Source organism: Uloborus diversus, chromosome 1 (genome assembly GCF_026930045.1).
Source record: "Uloborus diversus isolate 005 chromosome 1, Udiv.v.3.1, whole genome shotgun sequence".
Classification (NCBI taxonomy): Eukaryota; Metazoa; Arthropoda; class Arachnida; order Araneae; family Uloboridae; genus Uloborus; species Uloborus diversus.
The window spans coordinates 201,023,937-201,048,346 of record NC_072731.1 but is presented as its reverse complement, the minus strand read 5'-3'; the positions used below and the strand labels follow the sequence as shown (position 1 = coordinate 201,048,346).

The 24,410-nt window shown below is 35.2% G+C and overlaps 1 protein-coding gene across 1 annotated transcript in view; it reads right to left on the bottom strand.

The window, feature by feature from the left end:
• Positions 1 to 3,383, bottom strand: part of LOC129234129 (four and a half LIM domains protein 2-like) — an 84,619-nt gene extending 81,236 nt beyond the window's left edge. Inside the window, exon 1 of the mRNA XM_054868023.1 lies at positions 3,325 to 3,383. Coding sequence (XP_054723998.1) covers positions 3,325 to 3,365 — 41 coding nt within the window. The 5' untranslated portion in view covers positions 3,366 to 3,383. The remainder of the gene's footprint in view (positions 1 to 3,324) is intronic.
• Positions 3,384 to 24,410: the final 21,027 nt, after the last annotated feature.

Genomic DNA, 24,410 nt, shown 5'->3' with positions numbered 1-24,410 from the left:
CACAATTCATCATTACCGTATTAAAAAACCCGTATCTTAATTTTAAAGTAAGATGGGGCATGTTGAAACAGTCTGTCGACTGTTGCATCAACGTTCATTATTTGCTTGCAAATGGACCTTTTACTAAGTTGTTGATTTTAAGTTTCAGTTGACATTCGTAACTATAACATAAGCCCAAGTGGGTCAACCAATATCTGTAATCAACTAAGTTACAGACCAAAGAGTAAAAAAATTTCCAACATGCCCTGCTCTCCCGTAATCATTAACAATCAAACTTTTACATGTCTTACCCCCTTAGCATTTAATCGAGTGTAACAATCAATGAAAAATGAGTGTAAATTGAGGAAAGTACAGAGGTTTTTCAATTCTCCACAAGTGTCGCTGAAAGCCGATCGTTGAATAATAACGCATCTACATTGCCGTCCTGACGATTTTTTGTTTAAGCAAAAATTTGTCAAGTTTACAACTCAAGCCTCTTTTGACAATCAAACTCTATTCATTGTCTCACGTTACGTTTGACAATCAAATTTATACTGAGGCTAATATCTTTTTAACTTGTCATCTACAAATAATCTCCATGCTATTATTTTTACTTTTAAGCATGCCTTTTGAAAATGGAAAAACTAAAGGATATGACGATGAGCGAAATTGGTTTTCGACAACTAAATTTAAACTAGGTCACTTGAAAACACTCAGATGAAATAGCCCACTTTTTTAGCCAAACTTATAGGCGATTTTTTATGACCAGGCCGATAGTCGTAGCAAGTAGCCATGCTTAAATGATTGTCATTCTCACCAATTTTTACAAAATGAACATCCCTGGAAAAAACAACTTTTTGAGAAGTTTACAAGAATGCATTTATCAGGTTCACAAGATTAGCATTATTAAGCGGCATGATACTCCGAAAAAAGAAAACAAGATAACTTTGAAATGTAGAAAAACGTGTTAGAAATGAATAAAACACTTTTATTATTTTCAGAAACACTTATCACTTTCTGAAATATCAGCTGGTTCCATATAAAACGCTGATATGATATGAAAAACTAAACCAGAATGAGAACAATCACAAGAGGCAAGTTTTGAGTTTTCAGTATTGTTTAAGACGCAAAAGGATTAAAATTCTGAGGGAATTATGAATTATTTTGCAATTTTAATTAGTTCTTTTTGTATTTATTTATCTTTTGTAGGCTTATTAATACTTTTCTTTTTCCTCCCTTTTATTTATTTGTTTATTTCACTTACTTGTTTACTTCTTCACTTTTATTTTGCTTTTTTGATTTGGATTTAACGACTGATTGTGGTTTGAATGCGATCATTTTCGCTGAAAAAGAAAAAAAATGAACAGCATGATCGAAAAGTCTTCCTCGTCCCGAAAAATTAATTTAATTAACAGAGTTTTTTGAGGAGTTTCGTTCAAAAAAATCTTGAGAGCAAAAGGGCCGTCCATAAGATGATGTCACATGATTTTTCAACAATTTTGATTCCTCCCCGCTTTGTTAAAAATTCTTACTCTTCACCTTACCCCCCCCTCCCCCTTGTCGCATGTCACGCTGTTTCTCATAAACATATTCTTATAAAAAATGCGCAATGTCACACTGTTTGTTATCCCTTCCCTCCCCAATGTCACAAAATCAATTTCATGCCCCCATCTCCCACCCTCTTCAAACTGTGACATTATTTTTGGGTAGCATTAAAGTGGGTGATCATGAAATTAAAAATTATACAGAATGATGGATCAATGATGATAAATGTCTCACGAAAAACATTCTGTCTTTTCAGCAAGTTACCGACATATAGCCAGGGCTAAGGCAGAAATACATGAAATACACTGCCAGCTCAGTCATTCCATCTGAGGACTGTCGTTTCGTGCTTATTAGCACTCATCAGTTCGGAATAGGAAGTGACTGAGCTGGAGGTGGAAAACCTCAGAAGGAGGGACTTCCACCTCCTGATCAGTCACTTCCTATCCCGGGCTGATGAGTGCTAATAAGCACGAAACTGTAGTCCTCCGATGGAATGACTCAGCTGGCGGTGTATTTTGTGTATTCTGTCTTTATTTGTTTCGAGCAATAACTTCACCACTATAGCGCAAGCAACTTTGAAACAAATCACTGCTTTACATACAGATTATGCAGCTTTTTCAACAAGACTGTCGGAATCTGAGGGGCAATGACGGAATCCGAATCCTGGAGTTCCAAAGTCTCCGACTTCGGTTTCTGTACCTAAAATTCGTCTGACTCCGCAGAACTGGTAGAGTTTCGGAGTCGGAGGCATCCTGGAATTTTAAAGCCTCTTACTCCGACGTCTTGGTTTTTTGTTCTTGCATGCAATTTGCTGGCTCTGCTTTAGAATAATAATCAATCGTCATCATCATTAAAATCAACTACACTGACTAATGTGGATCTTTTGGTTTCTTTGAGTATTTATAATCCAGAATTCTTATCGACTTTTAACCCCTAATTCTTCCTGTTAATTGATAGAAAATTCAAAGGACTTTAAATGATAACTCCAAAGAATCCGCCCGTGTTAAATACAATCGCTTTAGAGGTCTATGACCTTAAATTTTAGCAATTATTTATGACAATTTTTTTATCGAAAAAATTATTATTATTATATTTTTTTTAAGCTCATTCAAAAAAGTAAGTTATACTTTGGGATGGAGTAACCTGTCGCTATTGAACAAAATCTTTATATTCAGATATTTTATTTTTTACTTTTTAGTTTACATTGCTACAAAGGATATTTTGATTTAGTTAAGATATTTTTTGGCTATAACCTTATTTTCCATTAATTTGACTGATGCTTTATAAATTACACTTTCAAAGAGCTCGACGCATCATTTAAAAAAAAAATTTTTGTTACCACTGTCAGACAAATCCCAAATGTCAGGTCTCTCGAATGGCTAAAACAAATCACCTTGAAGACTAGTCCTTTCAGAACAAAGATCTTTCAGAAGCCATGCTACACTGAATTTTCCTGTTAAGTCTGAGAAATAATTCGACCCCTATAATTCTTAAACGGCTCCACAGGATTTACAATTTTATCGATTTAGGTTTATCACATTTCCATATTATATACAAAGACGTTTTCTGCAAAAAATAAATCAAGTTCCTACTAAGATAAAATTTCTCTTTTGATAAAATAAATTAATTTAATTTACAGGAATTTGATTGACGCTTTGCGTAATACGTTTCAAAAAGCTCTGGATACTTTTTTAATGTATGTATTTATTTCTAATTTCTGAGCAGCAAGCATGGCAAACAGCTCTTGTGAAGCAGATCCTGATCGAGGGAAGCGAAAGCAATGCATGCGGCGGAACTTACGTATGGGTGCAGCCTCTTCCTCTGACGGCGACGCTCGTCATGTTCGGCCGGGAAGTGTGGCCCGCTCTCCCGAAGGAAATCACTTTCTCTTTCGGAGAACGCGCGGATAGGGCGCCGCGCATGCGCAGGAGCGATTGCTCACGCGGAAACACAACTGTGGCGCTCATTTCGAACTGGAGAGTGTCTTGGGAATAACCTTGGCGGGTTATTTTGAAGAGTATCCCAGCTCAAACTAAGCCCGAAATTAGGGCCCGATTAAATAATTTGAGGACTCGCGACATGATAAATCCGCCAATGGGCCAAGCACAACTGTTGTTGGACTACGGGTGTCCTTGTACATAGAGAGGTTCAAAAATACACGTAAAAAAAAAGGTTCTCCTAGATAACGGAACACCCCTCAATATTTTTAGACTTGTGGATAGTAATATACAGGAAGAATTTTAGCTTCCTGTTCACAAGTGAAAGAGAGTGCTCAACCCCCTCCCCCAAACTTCATACGTATGGGGAGGGGTTAAAAAAGTACATTAAACTGAAAAAACAACGCTACATATTATAACATACACTAGTAATATGCATATACATTGCATCAAAATAATTATATACAAAAAAACAGCTGAGGAAATGAAATATTTCTAAACTTGTAGCATTTTCTATGCTACGGCTTATGTTAAATTAAGGGTCACTGAGCACCCTCTTAAAATTTGAGTAAGAAGCTATAACTTTTACAGCATAATTCTATTAGAAGAAATAGAGGGTGTCCACTGGACTTTAGCTCGATAAAACATTTTTTGAACCACCCTATTGTACAGTACAACCGAAGTAAGTGCTGACAATATTCAACGTACACTTTTTTTAAGATAGCATAATATGCTGCATGCTAGGGTACACTGTTGGTGAACCACTTGACCATAAAACCAAACACTAGACCTACTTACCCAAATACCACACTTAAAACCAAATACAAGATAGCAAAAGATGACTGTTTTGATATTGCAAGCCATATTACTACTCACTTCATAAATCGTTCTTGGTTTTAAACATCAAAAGGAATAAATTATAACCGCATTTTGTAATAATTTTCTACTTGGTTTATAGTTTTGAGCATCCCTGAGATACTAGGCCCGTAGGCTAGGCTTTATGGCCCTAATGGTAAATCTGGCCTTCCTTCCTCAAAGTCAAGTCAGGCCCATCATTTCAAAAAAATTTCCAGAGGGTGGGGGGCAAAGGGTTTGTATTCAAAAAATACTCAATAAATCAATAATCAAAAATCAAAATAGGGAAAAACCAACAAAATACATACAAAAATGCATAATTACATTATATTTCTGAAATCCAGGGGAGGGTCAATTGAACTTCCAGATCTCCCAAATAACGGGCCTGCTTCCGATACACAAGTTATTTTTACCCAAAAGAAAAGTTCCACATAATATTATGTTTAACAAAAATTATTTGGTGTTTTTATTTTCAATTATTTTTTCTTTCTTTTCGAAAACGATTATAGAATTTTTTTTAGCCTACTATATTATCCGCTTTTGTATTGATAAATAGAAGCTGCTATTTTATTTGCTCACTAGTGGTACCCGTACGGCTTTGCCCGTAGTTGAAAATTAAAAGGTCATTCGGTTCGCCTGCATATTTACAAATAATGGATGACGAATTTCTCGCCTATGGGGTTGTTTCCTTCAGTCAAAAGTAGTACTACTTTTAGTCACAGAAACTGATAGAATAAGCAAAAAAAAAATAACATGGACCCAGAAAATACTTTAATTTTCTCAAAAGTTATTTTTTAATTAATTTTTTTAAATGCCCAATTTTTCAAACATGGCGTGTTCTTCATGACGTAACAAATGATGTTCTTTGGCGCATTTTTCACTGCGTTTCCACGTTATGTGATAAATAATTAAAAAATACCTCTACGCTTGCTATCAACCATATCGTTGCCAGTACATGTGAGTAAAGATGCGAATAAAATATTGTGCTCTTCTGAATGGCAACAGTGAATGGCATTTCATCATTTGTGATGTCATCGGCAGAAGCGTTAAACAATGAAAGCGCACCGATTAAAGTAATTTTTAAAAATATTAAACTTAATCAAATTATTTAAAAAATGGTTAGATCCTATGTTTTTAAGCATGCTCTTTCAGAAAAAAAAATACTTTTAAAATTTTGGAAACGACCCCATTGGCTATGTTTATTCGCTCTCCCATTCCACGTCATGTTAATTTCGTAATTTACTCGTCCATCTTATGATAATTTTGCTCCGGGAAATGTTCTTAAAATTGAAATAGAAAAAGAAAAAAATCGAATTTTTGAAAAATCGCTTCGTGGTGCACACTCCCATGTTACAAACTAACTTTGTGCCAAATTTCATGAAAATCGGCCGAACGGTCTAGGCGCTATGCGTGTCACAGAGATCCAGACATCCTACAGACATCCTCCAGACAGAGAGACTTTGAGCTTTATTATTAGTTTAATGTAAAGATTTATTTATTTTTTACGCATTCAGATTCGAAAGTGTATGAGAAATGTTTTTTTGTACTTTAGCTCTTCGGTTTACCTCTCTGAAATTGTACGCTAGAACAATAGCTGAACTTAACGTGGCCCAGAGGTCGGAAAAACTACAATTTTTTTTTTTTTTTTTGTAGCGAACTACAACTACTTTATTACAAATGTAGTTAACTACAACTACTTTTTTCAAAATGTTTCAATTACAAACTGCTTTTTAAATGTAGTCGCTACTTCGCTACGTTTTAAAAAATAAATAAATACAAAGCATACACATACACTGTTAAAACTACAGGTTGCGTTTGGCACCTGTCGGGGGTGAAACGCTTGTTCACCAGCGACACCGATAGAGAGCCGAAATTGCACCCTTAGCAAGAGTGAAAAACTGGCTCCCTTCACCCAACGTGCACCGTAGGCGAAAGATGGTACCCTAGGTGAGAAAAATGGCACCTTTATTGCTTCCTATAGGGATCCCCCCCCCCCCGTGTTGTGTGCGTTTTTGAATACAATTGTGTTTTATTTATTTTGATTTATATATACGAAGGCATTTGATCACATTTCAACTTTCGAACATAGTTTAGAAGTGTTCATGATTTTAATGTGTCTGTTCGTGCACCAACTTTCTTATATTCATACTTGAATTGCTCAGTAATTAATATCTTGTTGATAATTTTTACTATAATCTGTACCGAAAATGAACAGGGAAGGTATTTATCAATCATTTGCCGGAACAACCAGAAATATTAGGTAACATTAGATTAGAATCATAGGAAAATAAAAGCGTTTCATAAACGTTTAAAATTTTAATCGACCGTAACTTATCAATACTTATTATAAGATTCGATATTTGAGTATCCTTATGCGTATAAGATAAATACTAATTTAAAAGTCCTTCTTTCCAATGTCAACTTTTCCGTCAGATTAAAAATAAAAACGAGTAGATAACTACATTCGCTTCATGCAATAACGCCTAAGAAAGATCCGTTAACCAAAACACGATGTGGAACTCATGAGTCAAACGCTGAGTGAGAGAGATTTCTTTTCACGCAGTTTTTTTTTTCCTCTGCTTTTGCTGCTCTGTTCGTTTCCACTACGTAGTTATTTCATTGAGAAGAAATAGACATTGGTATATAGGCTGCCCACGTCGATGCATTTTTATTCCGGAATTGGCAATTCAATTATCAGCTGATTTAAACGTTTTTATTTTTAATGTTGTTGTTGTTCAAGATAGTACTGATAGATAGTTTTAGGTAACAGTTTTGCTACTTTTGCAGGATATAAATAGCAAGATATTAATTACTTACTAAGGTAAACGGAACAATAAGCAGTTGTCAACATACTTTAATCACTTTAAATATGTTCGAAAGCTCTAAGAGTTACAATATGATCAAATGCCTTTACTTACGCGAGATTTTGAAGATTAATCCACAAAATTTTCAGTTTTGTTCTTCATTCAATGCACTGTTAAAACTACAGGTTGCGATTGGCACCTTTCAAGGGTGAAAAGCTTGTTCACCAGCGACACCCTATACGGTGCCGAAATGTCACCCTTAAAATGGGTGAAAAACTGGCACCCTTAACCCCAGCGTGCACAGTAGGTGAAAAGAAGGCATACTAGGCACCCTCACTTTTCCCTATTGCAGGTTTTAATATTCAGTTCTTGCGGAAAGGGCGCTACCCCTCCCCCAATGGAAAATAGGTAGCCCCTCATGTGGTACGGGGAGGGAGAGGGTTTTTTTGGGGGTGGGGGGTTCAGGGGGGCTGTTCTCCAATACAAGATCTTAAAAAATCGATAGTTTTTAAAAACATCCCCTTTTTTGACTGAAGCAGTCTGCGCCCCCATGACCGACTGCCCCCCCCATTTGGTACATCCCGCTGTTTTTAATCTTATTGGAATAGACTTTTTACTATCCAGATGGCCGATGGCTGTTCCCTATTGCAGTTACTTGCGGAAGGAGATGTTCCTCCTACATAGTAATTCTCCTCCCCCTCAGGTCATGGGGGGTGGGGGGCAAATCCCCCCACCAAAAAAACAAAAAAATAAAAATAAAACTAAAAATTTTCAAAAACCAACCTTAAATATTAAGTCTGCGCCACCCGCTCAACTACCCCCCCCCCCCCGCCCATCGCAGGCCACACTGCTTTTGTCCTTTATTCGAATAAAATGCTTAAATTTTTTATCCAGATGGTCGATGCCAGTTCCTATTGCAGAGTTACTGGCGTAAGGGGATGCCCCCCTAAATAGAAATTTACCCTACACAGGTCATGGGGGTGGGGGTGGGGGGCTCCTCCTCCCCCCCCCAAAATATGAGAATTAAAAATTTTCAAAAACCAACCGTAAAAATCTGAAGTCTGTTCCACCCGTTCAACTATTTCCTCCCCCCCCCCGTAGGCAACACTGCTTTCGGTCTTAATGGAACAAAAATAGCTTGAACGTTCTTTTATCCAGAGGGCCGATGGCTGTTCCCTATTGCAGAGTCACTTGTAAAAGGAGATGTTCCCCTAAAATAGGATTTCACCCACTTAGGTATTAGGGGGGGGGGTCTGGGGCATCCCCCCCTCCTTCGAAAAAAAAAAACAAAGCTATCAAAAAAATCTACAAACTAAAGTTTTTAAAGGAAAAACTTTAAAATTTTGAAGCTTGCGCCATGACCCGCTCCACCCCCCCCCTCGTAGGACTCACTGCTTTTGATCTTATTGCAATAAATTGCTTGAATTTCGTTTATACAAAAGGCCGATGCCTGTTCCATATTGCGTTTACTTTCGGAAAGGGGGTGCTTCTCTGAAAGTAAAAGTTAACCCCCTTAGGTAAAACGGGGGGTGGGGTGGTCAACCTCCCCCCCCCCCAAAAAAAAGAAAATCACCATAAAAACTGAATTTTTTAAGAAATAAACCTTAAAAATTTGAAGTCTGCGCCATGACCCGCTACATCACCCCCCCCCCTGTAGGCCCTACTACTTTTGGTCTTATTCAAATAATAAGCTTTTTTTTTAAATCCAGAAGGCCGATGGCTTTTCCCTTTATCAGTCACTTGTAGAAGATGTTCCCCCTAAAATAGGATTTCACCCCCTCAGGTATTAGGGGGTCTAGGGCATACCTCTTTCCCCCCCCCGTCCTTAGAAAAAAAAAATTAAAACCATCAAAAAACTAAAATTTTTAAAGGAAAAACTCTAAAATTTTGAAGTTTGTGCCATGACCCGCTGCAACCCCCCCCCCCCCGTAGGAACCACTGCTTTTGATCTTATTGCAATAAATTGCTTGAATTTCTTTTATCCAAAAGGCTGATGCCTGTTCCATATTGCGTTTACTTTCGGGAAGGGGGTGCTTCCCTGAAAGTAAAAGTTAACCCCCTTAAGTAAAACGAGGGGGTCACCCCCCCCCCGAAAAAAGAAAGAAAATCACCACAAAAACTGAAATCTTTAAAAAATAAACCTCAAAAATTTGAAGTCTGCGCCATGACCCGCTCCATCCTCCCCCCCCCCAATAGGCCCTACTACTTTTGGTCTTATTCGAATAAATAGCTTGATTTTTTTTAAATCCAGAAGGCCAATGGTTTTTCCCTACTGCAGAGTTATAGCGGAAGGGGATGTTCCCCTTTAAATAGGAATTCCTACCCACATGTTATGAGGGTTTTTTGGGGGGGGCACCCCCCCCCCAAAAAAAAAATATATATAAAAATTAAAATTTCTTAAAAACAAACCTTAAAAATATGAAGTCTGTGCCACTCGCTGAACTCATTAATGTGGTTTAACTGTAACAGGAAATTTCTTAATTGACTGTGATCAACCACTGGTACCACGGTACACTGAATTCCACTTAGTGGTGATCTGAAACAATTTTTACTCATCTCGGTACAACAGACCACCAATGGTTCTGAATGCTTGTCAATGCATAAAAATTTTTATTGCAAATACAAGCCAAGGAGCAAATTTGTAAAAAGTTGCTAGTACAGAATGTGCTGTAAATAAAATTGTACATAAAAACAAAAAACAAGCAAGGGTTACAGATTTCTTCCACTAGCCCATTGGTAAAGAGTTGAGGGGGGGGGGGATGTTACACACACTCCTCCAAGTGAAACGATACCTCTGGGGGTGCTGGACCAGGGATTGCTCATTTTCTGGTCTGAATCAGAAAATCAGAGCTATCTTCAGGGTCACATCCAACTGGTTAAACCACAAATAGTGGCAGGTACAGATTCGATTCTTTACCCTAGAGCGACGAGTGGTAAAGAATCGAATTTTTAAACAATATGCTTAGATTTTTAAGCCCTGCAGACCCTTATCTGATACAATATGTAAACTCTGGGTTCTACTGTGTTTTTTGAAACCCATATCAATTTTTCAGATTTTAGAATGTCTCTTACAGTAGAACTTCAATTATCCAAACTCCTACTTTCCGAATTTCTGAAACAAAAATACAGTAAAACCTGTAAAGTTGATCACCCTTGTAAGTTGACCGCCTTTTTTCAGGAACGTAATTAGCCTATATAGTATAAATCAACCTCTATAAGTTGACCATCTGTTTAAGTTGATCAATAAAAGTAGTGCACCGCAAGTGGTCAACTTACACAGGTTTCACTGTATAAGATAAATTTTAAAAGAGACTACCAATCTAATGTACGCGCAGCATAAACGTTAATGGGATGATAAAAGTAAGATAAATTTTTAAAAAGATTAGACTACAAACCTAGTGTAGATGCAGCACAAACATTATTGGGATGAAGAGTCAGTGTCATAGTGTAGAAGCTTCTAATGTACAGCACAAGTAAATATACTCAGCACACACACAAGTAAATGTGTTGACTTTCCTTTCAATTAATCAAAGACTTTTTCTCTAAAACTGTTCTTTTCTCTCCTTTTCAACACAAATATTGACTAATTAAAATCCAATCATCCGAATGGGGTTCAGTTTCAATTGAATCAGAAAATTGCAGTTCCACTGCATTGCCATTTCAATTAATATTTTTATGTCATTCTATTAAATTACCAACATATGTATTCTAAAAAAATATCATTATCGTAAAAAATGTTAATTTAAATTCATTAATTGCTACACTCTTCATGGTTAAAGTTAATTTTCCAAACAACATATTTCTATACATTTTTTATAGTCAATGTGTCGAGAAAATTTTTGTTCGATGAAAACAAGAAACAAGAAAGGCACAACAATGTGGCATTAAAATGTTGTACAACATCTTCATGTAGACACACATTGTAAATAAAACCATTTTACAATGCAATCAAGATGTGAACTTAAGGAGAGAAGGATTGTAAACAGCAAGTTTCCCCCCTTTTTTTTATGCGTGCTTGTACCCCAATAAAATTTTCTAGTCAAATTTTAACTTAAGTTTTTCCTAGCAATATTTCAATAGAATTTCTTTATATTTTCTCCAGTTAGGCCTGAAAAGTCAATCATCACTTAAGCTTACAGTTTCTATAAAAGTGAAGTTCAACAACAATAACACTAAGTAAGGAAAAAAGATTTTAAATTTATTTTATAGAAACATTTTCCCACTATACCTTCTCTTACGTATTGCTAAAGACTTCGTAACTAATGAAAAAATATTTTTCACCACAGGGGGGGGGTCACCCCTTGACCCTCCCCTGAATTCGCCCTTGGAAAGTCACTGACAGTGTGGCGAGATCATGCGTAGGTGGTTGAACCGTTATTTGCTTTGAGAAAACCCTGTAGTCTGTTGTTATGTGAATATGAATGCTTGATAGACATAACTTCAAACTGCACCTTTAAATCTACCTTACAGATACTTCACTTGAAGGTCTGACTAAAAAAGAAATACCTTGGCAATTAGTTATTTCAGAACAATATTATTCTACAAACCATGTTATTATGAATTTCCTCACAAATTCTAAAAACAATTTGTCAGGAGCCCACCAATTTTCCTTGCCTCCAAAGATTTTACAATTTTTGTCAGTCTGTGCTTACCCATTTTTGGTTTTGGCTGGACACCAAAAAACCCCAGCTGTTGAAAACACAAAGCATGTTCTTCCAACTGTCATTACATATGAAAATCTGAATTTAACTTATGCAGTAACCAAAACTATATACTGAAGCTGTCTAAATGCTGATCCTAACATTCTACTCTAGATATCAACCATTAAACAAAATATATTAAAATTGCATCAGTTAAAACAACTTCACATTTCAATTTTGAATTCTAATCGTTTTGTTGTAACAATTGTTTTCTGTCTGTTCAACTTGATTTTTGTATTCCAGAATTTGTAAATAAAGTTAAGCATTATAAGCTACCTTTTATTAAAAGTACTGTAGGATGGGATAACTTTGGAACATTTTTCAAAGTTTAACTGTTCCTATTTTTATTTTCAAAGAAAAAAAGCTAAATAATCACTGATATGTCAATTGAGTATTCCTCTTACAAGATATGGCAAAAGAATAACTCTAGTTATAGTGACATTTTATTTAAAAAAATCTATATTTGTCCTAATCTTACCCCATTGATTGGGGTAACATTGGAACAGTGCTTTATCCCAATTCAAAACAGTAGGAAACATGACTTCGAACCATTGTACCATAGGTGCCTGATCTACACTAGGAACAACAAAGGAAATGAGTTTATATCAATCCCAGAGTCAGATAAAAATATAAAGTATCTGCGCACGCAACTCAAAAGTATCTGCAAGCTAATAATTGTCTAACACGTTTTTAAAAAAAAATGTGGGGGGGGGGGGTTCGGATTATAAAAAAAAAAATTTAATCACAAGAAATTTCTTCATTTTGTAAAAATTCGTTATCTAAAACAACGTTATAAAGCACAAAATTGCAAATAATTGCAGGTATATGCTTTGAGGTTACAAGGAACTGATTTTCATGCCAATTATATATGAGCCTATTAATGCAAAGACCTAAGTTAAATTTCAAAATTTTAAAACTAAGCTTCTTTTAGCGATATCTTTGCATTCGTAAGCTCACATAATTTTGGGTATTATATCTCCACTGCAGATCATACATTGGTGGGACCTTTCTCTTCTTAGTCTGTCAAGTCAAGAAATTAATATGATATCCAAATTTCTAAGAACAAAGGCAAAACTAGCAATTCGCTGCTTCTTGGAAATGCTCTGTTGAGGGAATGGACAAAAACAAGTGCAACAAATTTAGTAGCAAGAGTTATTTATGAATACGTTATGCTATTATTATGGTTATGCTATTCGTTTATAACTTTTACAAATTAATTAAATATCACTTTAAAACAAATTAGAAATAAGAATTTGAACGATTATCGCGAGATGCGCGTGCCCGCAGCGAATACATCCACCACACGCTTGGGTGTATATACGATCTGGAAATATCTTTTACAATCTAAATAAATAATATCAACGAATTTAATATCAAAGAAATTTAAAACGAATTAGAAGAAAAGAGTATGAACTTTTACTATTATCGGACGACGTGCAACTCCGCGGCGATGTATCCGCACGTCAGTTGAAGTATCCGCGCACGACGTGCGCGCATGCGTCTACATTATTTAGCTCTGATCAATCCTAGAATATTATATATTAAATAGATAATTAAGAACAATGCATTCTAACTAACAAGTAAAAGATTACGATATTATTTTAAACTGCTATGAAATTTTTTAAAAAAAGATAGTGTAACTAATACTATTTAAACACTTTGTAAAGTTTAGTTTTTGTCAACCAAAGTCAAAATAAGGCTGTAAACTTACAGCCCTTTAACTTTGAAAATTTCTCAGTCCCAAAGTAACCTCGTGAAAAGATGAAAATTTACAATGTACAGGTTGTAAAACATAAACATAGTTATTATACCTTACAACATAACCAGTTATCATATTTTCTGTACTTGCCTTTTTGCCCCATTTTTAATATTTAAGTTTCATTAACTTTGGGGCATTAAAATATAAGATTTACTCCATTGAGGCATAACAAACTTCATTATTCTCAGAATTTGAATTTGACTTGTAAATGATTGCAGTATATTATTTATATGCTTGCACTTTTTTTATTAGTTGTAACATCTGCTTTGAACATTATTCAATTTTTTACAACTACTCGGTATTGGCCAAGTACTTGATCAAAATTTGCCCGAGTACTGAGTGCTCGGCAAATTGTCCGAGCAAGCCGAGTACCCAGTAGTTACCGAATACTTGGTACGTCTCTACTGATAAACATAGCCAAGATTAGTTGCACTACATTAAGTGATTTTTGGAATAATTTATTTTATTTTTTATTTATTTTAAATTAATAACTATGTTTTAAGGAAAATAAATTTAGGATTTTTGATGGAAGTGCATTTAAATTTCACATAAGACACAAATTAGATAAACTACTTCAAATTGAATGCAATATACCCCGACAGCCCGGTCATCACATAGAGACTAGTTCCGTTCTTACTAGAACTTCTCAGTCAGGAATAGTGAATAACAGAGCTGGTTTCGGATGTCATCTCAATTCAGTTCTGACTTAGCCCTGGCTTAAAGGTGGTAACTTACTGCTAAATACCCATACTTTGTCTTCAACTCACGAGTCGAACCATACCATGCTGTGAACACTCGCTGGTGAATTCACTTTATCTACCAGTTTGTAGGCACTCTCAGCTTCAATTGAGATGATATCTGCCATCTGCTCAGTTATTCACCAATTCTGACCGAGGAGTTCTAAAAAGATCCAAACTGCAGTCTCAGGATGTGATGATCAGGCTGTTTGGTACATTACATTTTGTTCTGGGGGCCTTAGCCTTGGCTTAGAGGCGGTATCTTACTGCAAAATATTTCAAATTGGCATAAAATAAAAATTAAATTTTTTAGATAAAAAAAATTAACCAGGTATTCAACTGAATATTTTTTTTTACTTAGTGCATCTCAATTAATATCAATAGAATATTACTGAATATTAGGGTTGAGAAATGCATCGCAAAAAACTGTTGTACATCCTACATCTTTAAATCAGATTAGAATTTTTCTCTAAACCAATTCATCAATATAGCACTGGCTACAAATCCTACCACCAATATTCAGACACCATTCCACAATCGTTACCGTTTCAATATCTTAATTGTTTCAAAATTCTGTAGAAGCAGGGGCACCCAGATGGGAGGTTACTGTGACCTACAAAAATGCCCTTATTCCACAATTTTTTTCAGATGATTCATAAAATTTAACGATTACTTTTTGAACTTACCTTTTAAAAAAATAATGATGTTTAATGTCTCTTCTCATAAGATGAATTCATACTCATAGCTTATGTAGTACAATTCAGCAAATTAAAAAAATTTCCCAACCAAAAATTTAGGTTTTGTTATCTCTCATGGAAGTATCATAAGCGAACGAAGATCTTCACTTTTCCCAAAACTTGCAGGAAATGTAGTTTTTTAAGCTCTTGACAGAAAAAATATTGATGAACAAAGTTTATACATATCTTATGATCATTCAACAACAACAAAAGAAAAAAAAAGTGTAAAATAGCTACTAAGATTGCATGTACATATTTTGGTGTTTTGATGAACCCCTTTTTAAATGCTAAAAGACTGCTCACATCTTTTTGCATTAGGAAAATAGATTCATTGTAATACCAAAACACCTGTAATATTTATTGCTATCTTGTCCCTTTAAACAGTTTTTTTTTTTTTTGGCAACTTCCTGCTAGCGTTAGAATCTGTTTGTAGTATCTGGGATAATTTATATTTTTTCATCTGGAACATATTTTGTAAAATTTAAACAAGCAGTTTACAGTGAAATCTCGTTACAACAAACTTTAAGAGACCGTAAATTTTGCTCACTGTAACAGAATTTTCGCTGCAATTGAATTAGAGCAAAGTAATGGAAATGAAATATACAGAAAATTTCCTTTGTTGAAACTGATATTTAGTTGTATTGGTATTTGTTGTGACAAGATTTCACTGTATCTTCAAAAAAAAAACAAACTTACATTGTGATGTATTGTGACATTGCCATGTAAGGTTGGCGATGCATCACAATGTAGAAATTTCTACATTGCTTAGTCCAACTGAATATAACAAAGTTGTTGTACATCATTGCGGTAATTTTTAAGAAAATAATGTATGCAGAGTTATAGAATAAATGAAAACTTACTTACAAATGTCAGGGCCCGCGCTAAAGATTCGCCACTGCGACAAAAGTGATAAAATTGTAAATTCAACAAAAGAAGCTGATTTGCTATAATTCTTGGCAAACGGAAAATTTTCGGAAATTTTCATAAAAAATAGAAAAAAGATTTTTCCCTCGACCCTCAAAATTATAATTAGAAAATCTGCAAGAAAAAAACAACAAATTGGGATTTCCATGTCGTATGCATTGCTATTAAGTGCTTAGTAAAATATTAGTGTATACTGCATATTTAAAATATTAGCACTAGCATTGTCTATTTTATAAACTTACTCCTTTGTTTTCCAATTGAAATTTTCTGGAATTTTTTTTAATTCACAATTAAAATTAACTAAATTTAGGTCTTTGGCTAATACAATTAAAATTTGTTGGCTAACAATTTGAAATCCCTAGCAAGGGCCCTGTATATGATGCATGCTAGACAATGTTTTTTTTTTTTTCCAACGTCTTTCTTGTGCACTTTATAAAGTTATTTTTTAATCTTGTTATGGTGTTTTTTACTTGCACCAAATCAGTGCACCATCAAGCCTGGTACTATTATCTGACAGCATATTGCACCCAGGTAAGAAAAAAGTGACAGAATACAAAAATGTTCAATTCCTACAAAGCAACAACTAAAAACCTAATGAATACATTGCATTATTAGTACCCACAATTAATAAATAATACAGTAGAAGACCGTTATAACGCACACCTTGGGACCAGAGCTTTTGTGTTATACAGGTTTTGGCATTATATAGGTCAATTCAAATTTTGAAACTAATATTCAGAATATATCTATATATTAGCATTTCAGAATGAGTTCTATCTGCAATGAGTACTAAAGCACTAATTATAAACCATTAGTCATTCACAAATAAATATGTTTCACAATCAAAAGAAAGTGAATTATTCTGCACTTCTGCTAGCTCCATGGTTAACATAACAGCTGCATTTTCAAGAGCCATCTGGTATTTTCTTTTCTCTGTGAATACTAATTTTTATTTAAAAGCTTTGAATTAAGATGAAAAGATGAAAAACAGTTTCAAAATTGAATTTACCTAACAATATTTATGTTTGCAAGACAAACCAGAGAGATTTTTTTTCTTCAAAACTAGAGACGTACCGAGTAGCACTTTGGCCGAGTAGCCGAGTACCGAGTACTCGGCCTTTTACTACTCGGCCGAGTACCGAGTTACCGAGTAACTCGGCCTTTTACTACTCGGCCGAGTTTCCCAGTACCAATTATGTTGAAAGAAGGACCACCGACACACACCGATGAATTTTGAACTTATTGAAATAGTAGTATAGACCTCCTTTTCCATATAATAGTTTTTAAACTAAATTCCTGCTGAAATTTAACTACAAAATTTTGCAAAAATAATTAAAAAAATTAAAAATGAATAAAAAAAAGGTATGACTTATCAAGTTGGAATTAAAACAAATTACACAAATTTATTCATTATAGGTCTAGTTCGATAAACAAATAATATTTAAAAGCAAAAAACAAATGTGCAGGAACACTGCAGACACGTTTTTCTGTGTTACAAGGATCGTCTTTTCAGTGCATAACATGTGAACTAAAGAATGTAAAGGCATACGACAAAAAATTCGACTTTTGCCGGATGCCTTTAAATCAACGAGCTCACATTTTGTGCATTGAAAAAGAAATTCCTCGTAACGCCAAAACACGTGTCTGCAGTGATCCTGCACTGTGCATCTAACGTTGTTTTATTTCCTTTTATTTTTAAAGCTAAGGTATTTTTATATATCTTATAACTAATTTTAGTTTATTTTACAAAAATTCCATATTTGCACAATTTTTAACAAAAAAGTTTTATTAACTTTCGAGACATTCGAACCAAGATTTATTCCATTGAAGTATTTCAAACTTCATTATTCTCAAAATTTGAATTTGAATTGTAAATGGTTGCAGAAAATTATATATGCTTGAGCTTTTTTGTAAATTTAATTATATATTCATTTTTTTTGCAACTACTCGGTATGGGCCGAGTATCTGATCAAAATTTGGCCGAGTACCGAGTACTCGGCATATTGGCCGAGTAGGCCGAGTACCGAGTAGTTACCGAGTACTCGGTACGTCTCTATTCAAAACCTATTGTTTATACTTTTGAAAAGTAGTGCGGTTTATAGACAATTGCGTTATACAGGTCGGCCTTATAAAGGTATTCTACTGTACTCCTAATGTTTCAGCTCTGAGCCTAATGCTTATTGCTTTTAAAAACCAGAATTTTCACCTTCAAGTTATGGAGTTCTTTGAGCACTATTTCGTGACATCTTGGGATACAATGATGTAAGATCATGCCTATGTGATTGAGCCACTTTCTGCTTCGACAAAACCCTGCAGTCTGTCATCATGGTAATATGACTGTTTGATAGACTTACAGTAAAACTCCGATATAACTCCAAAGTCAAATCCCATCTTTTGGTGACGTTATATCGATTTTGGCAATATATCGAAATATAAAGTGTAAGATTACAAATAATGCTAAGAAATGTGATAATTAAAGCATGATTTTACCTCTTTAAGTTAAACAAATTAATAGATTTCAGGCTCCAACATTAATTAGTTTATCTAAACTACCTGTTTTCTGGTCCAAAATATTAATATTTTTTAGTTTCAGTTTGACTTTTTTTTTTTCTCAAAAAAGATAGCTCTGTTCTTTTCTAATGCAAGAAGGCTGTTCAACATTTTTCTATCAGTCGCATATTCCTTTAAGAATTTTGTTAGTTTCTAAATGCGACATTCGTTTTACAGTTTCTGACTTAAAATTCCCTTCTACATTTTCAAGTTCTCCTTCAGATGAATCGGAATCGCTAACTTAATAATTTCCTCGAGAGCCATATTTTCAAAATCTGAAACTGATTTTTTGGCATCAATGTATTTATTTACTGTGGAAGATTTTGCAAAACAATCTCTTTGTTGATGTTGTTCTGAATCTCTCATTTCAACATTACTCTGCACTCTGTTTTTCACCTTCAACTAAATCCCCATATCTCCAGCTATTGACAAGTTCCTGGTGTAATTTCATCCCATAAACCCACTTAGCTAAAAGGGTTGTAAAGGTTGTGTAAAATTTAAGCCCTGGTGTAAAAAATGCAGGCACATGTTAACAAAGCCCCACTTTCCTATTCAACCACTGATAGTGTTTTTCGGTAGAGAGTAGACCACAAGTTTATTGCAAACGAGCTCTCCACAAAGCGTTTTTGCCGGGAAACATTTTGGTGTACTCTACTTTTGAATAACTTGGATGGGAGTGCTTATTACACTATAGATACAGAAGAGAATAATCAGTATTTGGGGCATTCCACGGTATTTTGGACACTATGTAGAGTCCGTAACGTGACCTTTTTTGCCATAACTTTTTAATTTACCGTTTGATTTGCAAATTATTTTAATTTGAGCTGGTGTGTTGGTGGGGAAAAGATCAAAATAAAATAATATGCTAATTAAACAGTAAATTAAAAAGTTATGGCAAAAAAGGTCACGTTACGGACTCTACATAAATGTCAAAAATACCTTGGAATGCCCCATTTGTAATTAAATAATTGTCAACTTACTGTAAACATCAGAAATTTTTTTGAAAAAGCATTTTTTTGGAGCATGGTATTGGTCTGCGTCATAACAAGCGACACAATTATGGTGGCATAATAGGATTGGTGCTTTAAAGGGTGGGCCTTAAGTCAGGGTTTGACTGTAAATTCAAGACTGCTTCCTCAATCAGGATCCTTCCACAATTTTGGTCAATGGGAATACAAAAAATATCAATTGCTCCGTTGCTAGAGCAAAGCATGTTTTTCTATTTGCCACAACCTACCAAATTTGAATTTAAAACCTATGCAGCAGCTAAGAGGTGTTTTACATCATTATTTATAATGAATCATGTTAGTCAAGATTTAATTTACTACACAAGCCTTAAAGTTTAGTCTTAAAACTTTTTTGACGAGAAGTAAACAAATCTTCAGAACTTTCAACTTCATTTGTTCAAGGAGAATCAACGCTTCAAACCAATAGGATCGTTCGCAAGGCAGAAAATTTTCTTAAAACATCTCTGACTGTGCAACGACCCAAATAGTTTGAAACGAAATAAAAATGCACTCAATTTAGCTTTCGAAACAATTGACAGCATGAAATCACGTGGGTAAATATCTCAAAGTCAAAAAATATTTCACCTTAAATTCAGCACCATATGTATCAGCACACGCGATGTAGATTCATTAAAACGAAAAAAAGTCAAAGATATTTACAGAATTGTGAGCGAAACTATATAATTTTCTCATCTCTCAATAGAATAGCGACCGAAACAAAATAATCATACGTGAAATAAATATAAGAACAAAAAAAACTTAGCGAAGTAGTAACGGTCCAGTTTCACTTCATTGACTTGTAAACAAGCATGGAACAGCGGTTACAGGGTTACAAGCTCCTTTTAGTAAAATCGAGTCGTCAGAAGAAGGCATCTACTACTGTAATCACGAAGAATAAATTTGAAAAATAAACGTTATAATACAAAATGCGTGAAAATGACTTTTATCATTTCATGAACGCCGCCATTAAAAATCATAAATATCATGTGACAGATCACGTGACAGCTGGGCACCCTTTTTAAAGGAGCCAAAAGAACCGCAAGGACATCTCCAAGCCTCCGTTTTCACCCGGATGCACCTTGCTTTCACCCCAGGGTGCCAAAGGACCTTTCAACGGCTCCTGTAGTTCTAACAGTGTAGCCACCGGTGGGCAACCTACGGCCAGCGGGTCATATCGGCTGGCGGGATTGATTCATGCAGCTCGTTAATTGTGAGAATTGCGAATTGATCGACTACTTGCGTGTTCTTAGTGGCTAGTACCCAACTTACTACCCTCAAGCCATATGGCATTTAGGCCGTAAGTTACAGCTCCTAAGTCGGGGCTAGGGCAGGACAAACTTCTGTTATTTACGTGTGTTTCTTTCTATGTTAAAGTTTTTTCTAATCGCAACGAAAAATTTCGCTTCGATTGATGCCAAGAAATGGTATTAAGAACTTGCATCCGTTTACATTTTTTTCAAAAGTGTATTTTCAGCAGTAGTAGAAATAAAAACGTGTATACAATTATCTGATTAAAGATGAAAACTCAAAGACACCTGCAAATACTTGTGCAGTGGCGTTCCTTGCCAGGATGTCTATCCCGTTTGTGTAACCCCCCTCTCTCCCTCCCTCCCCGACGAAAAAAAAAATACACTTTTATGTTTACGTAAATTCGTAGTTCGTGCAATTAAAAAAAAAAAAAAAAACTTATCTTTATCGTATAGCATAATTTTGAATTAATAGACAATTATAAATTACGAAAACACTTCCTGTAAAATTTGGTGCAGACGCATATGAAACCACCTCCTCCTCGCGATAATGTTCTCTATTTTCACTAATAATTGATAAACTAAATACAATTTAAGATATATTGGGAGAAACTTTTCAGAAATAAAGTGTTTATGTTATTTATAACCTTTTAAATCTACTTTGGTAGCTATCCCAGACAGTACTGACCTATGTGTGTCTTTCCACGTCGGAGCGCGCTTCTGTTCTGCATTGTATGCAAGTCGGCACATTTTGACTCATTGAGCCAGGGCTGTGTCGTCGGAGGGAAAATGACCGACTTCCGGGATTTTAGAGCCTCCGACTTTGACTCCTTTACCCCCTAAACACTCCGACTCCGCAAGTACTGGCAGAGTTGACTTGAAGGGTGATCGACTCCGGCTTCAACTTCGACTTTCGAGAATATTAGATCCTTCAACTCCAACTCCTTTACCCCAAAATCATTCGACTCCGCTAGCCCTGCTCGACTTGCAGTCTTGGAGGGAAAATGACCGCCTCTGACTCCTTTACCCCCAAAACAGTCCGACTCCGCAAGAGCGCTAAGAGCAAAGAGGTAGGATGATGCGGGGATAAGTTGCGGATTTCGAGGGAAAATGATCGACTCCTACTCCAACTTCGACTCTGCTAATTTTACATCCTTCAACTCCAACTCCTTTACCTCAACATCATCCGACTCCTCTAGCAAAGGCAGAATTACAGACTTAGAGGGAAAATGACCGACTCCAACGCCTTTACCTCAAAATCAGCCAGACTTCGATTCTTCCATTCTTGCTTAGTATATAATAAGACAATTTCAAATTCGTTTTCTAATCCCCCGTTCATTGTTCTTTTTAGAGATCAACATTTGTAACTTGTCAATTTCGTTTCAGGTCAGGTTTTCGAGCAGTCAGCCCCCCCTTTCAAAACAAAAAATCGCTTCTTAGTCTGGTAAATTTGATAAGGTCCTCCCCCCCCCCTTTCTCGTTAAAAAACCCCATGAACATTTCACATCTTTCTTAATTAAACAAGAAGCTCCGTACAGAACTAAACGAGTCTACTCTAGTATCTGATCAGTATCCTCAAAATTAGCGAGAATCGCAAATCACTTCACTTTTTTTTAAATATTTTAAGCTGATCTCTACAAAAAAAAATATGGCAAGCTCATCTAAAGAATTAGATGCGTAAAAAATAAATAGACGAACAAATAAAGCAGTAGCACCTTTTAAACAAAGCAGCTAATACATGAAATACACTGCCAGCTCAGTCATTCCAGCCGAGGACTGCAGTTTCGTGCTTATTAACACTGATCAGCCCGGCGTAGGAAAGTGACTGAGCTGGAGATGGAAAACCTCTTAAGGAAGCCAAGAGTGCCAAACAAACTGATGGTAGCTAATATTGGGCGGTAATTTACGGAATAAAGCAGCTAATATATTTTTTTCCATTAAAAAACCTTTAACCGCTTTCAAAAAGAACAAAAAAGGATAAATAAAAATCTCATTAAAATAAATACTTTATGTCAAAAAAAAAAAAAAAAAAAGATGTTTTTACCCTGTTATTACAAAATAATTTTAACAAATGAATAAATGTGCTTTCAAAATAAACAAAAACAATGAAATATCTACTTAAAGAAATAATTTTCACTGTCCAAAAAAAAAAAATCGTCTGCACATTTCTTTATGTAGAAAAATACAAGACAGAAACCGCCAAACACTGAATACATAAAATTAAACCTAAAAATAAAAACAAATCATAGAAACGAAAATTATTTCAAAGTAAAAGCCATTGCTGTGGAGTCAGAGTCGAGGGTCAGTCTCATTTTGGGGTTAAAGGGTCAGATTCGAGAGTGGGAGGTTTTTAATTCAAAGACTCAGAGTCAGAATCTATCATTTTCCCTTACAGTCTGCGGCTCTGTCAATATTTGCGTAGTCTGAGTTGGAGTTGAAGACTTTAAATTTCCAAGAGTCGGAGTCATTTTCCCTCTGTGTCTAAATGTTTGCCGAAGCTACGGAGTCGCAGTCGAAGTCGGGAATTCGGAGTCCGACAAATCCGGAGTCCGGTTCAGGAGTCGGAGTCGACTGCACTAAAATTATAGGAGTCAGAATCGGGAGTTTGTCATCAAGAACTATTTCTCACAAAATTTGTTTACAGTAAATCCACTTTCAAGTTCAGGATCTAGATTGAGGTTTAGTTTCTACGAAGGCGGTAATTTTAAAGGATTTGAACTGTTCAAAATTGAATGGAAAATTGTTCAAATCAAAATTTTCAAATCAACTTTTTATACATGTTCCTCATCAAAAGCTATTTCCTACAAAGTGTGTTTGCAGCTAATGCTCCTCTAAGTTCGGAATTTATATTTGCTTTGAATTTCCCCGTAGGTACTAATGTTAAGTTTTTTTTGAACTGTTCAAAATTGAACAAAAAAGTGTTCACATCAAAAATTGAAATATGGGAATGAGGTGTTCCTCTGAGACCTTTCGAATAAAAAAAATGTTCAATTCGGACTATTCTCTCAAAAGTTATTGGGGGGGGGGGGGCAGACCGACATACATGTTCCCCCATCTCAATACCCACATTTCCAATTTTTACTTTTTCGATATTTATTTATTAACTTTGGTCCTTTTTGACTGTTTTTTGTGTTTCACGATATTTTTAAGATGCATTAAACCTTCTTTCATGCTTTTTTTTTGTTCTTCCTCTAACTTTTACCGGTAAAGTAGGCTGAAAACATGTATGTCTTTTCAGTTTTACAATTCTTGCTTTCGTTCGCAATTTAACTCTCCCCGTCATTTTATATCGCATTCGTGTAGCAGAAAAAGTTCTTATATTTTCCTATTTAGACGATTTAAACTTGTATTATTGCAATCTAGTTCAAGTACAATGTTTTTCCTAAGTTTTCTCTGACCTGATTTCAATCTTTTTTTCACCACGCACTTCCGCCACCGAGACTCGCATTTTTTTTTTTTTTTTTTTTTTTTTGGCGCTCTTTCTGCTTATTCCCAAGCCAATTCCGAATTAAGTTTCCGTGCCTTAATGAAAACATACATCTTATCTTCGATTAATAAACATTCTTTGAAGGAAAGATCCCCCTCCCCTTTCACGAAGTAGGTGAACAACTTTCCAAAAGGTTTGTGTT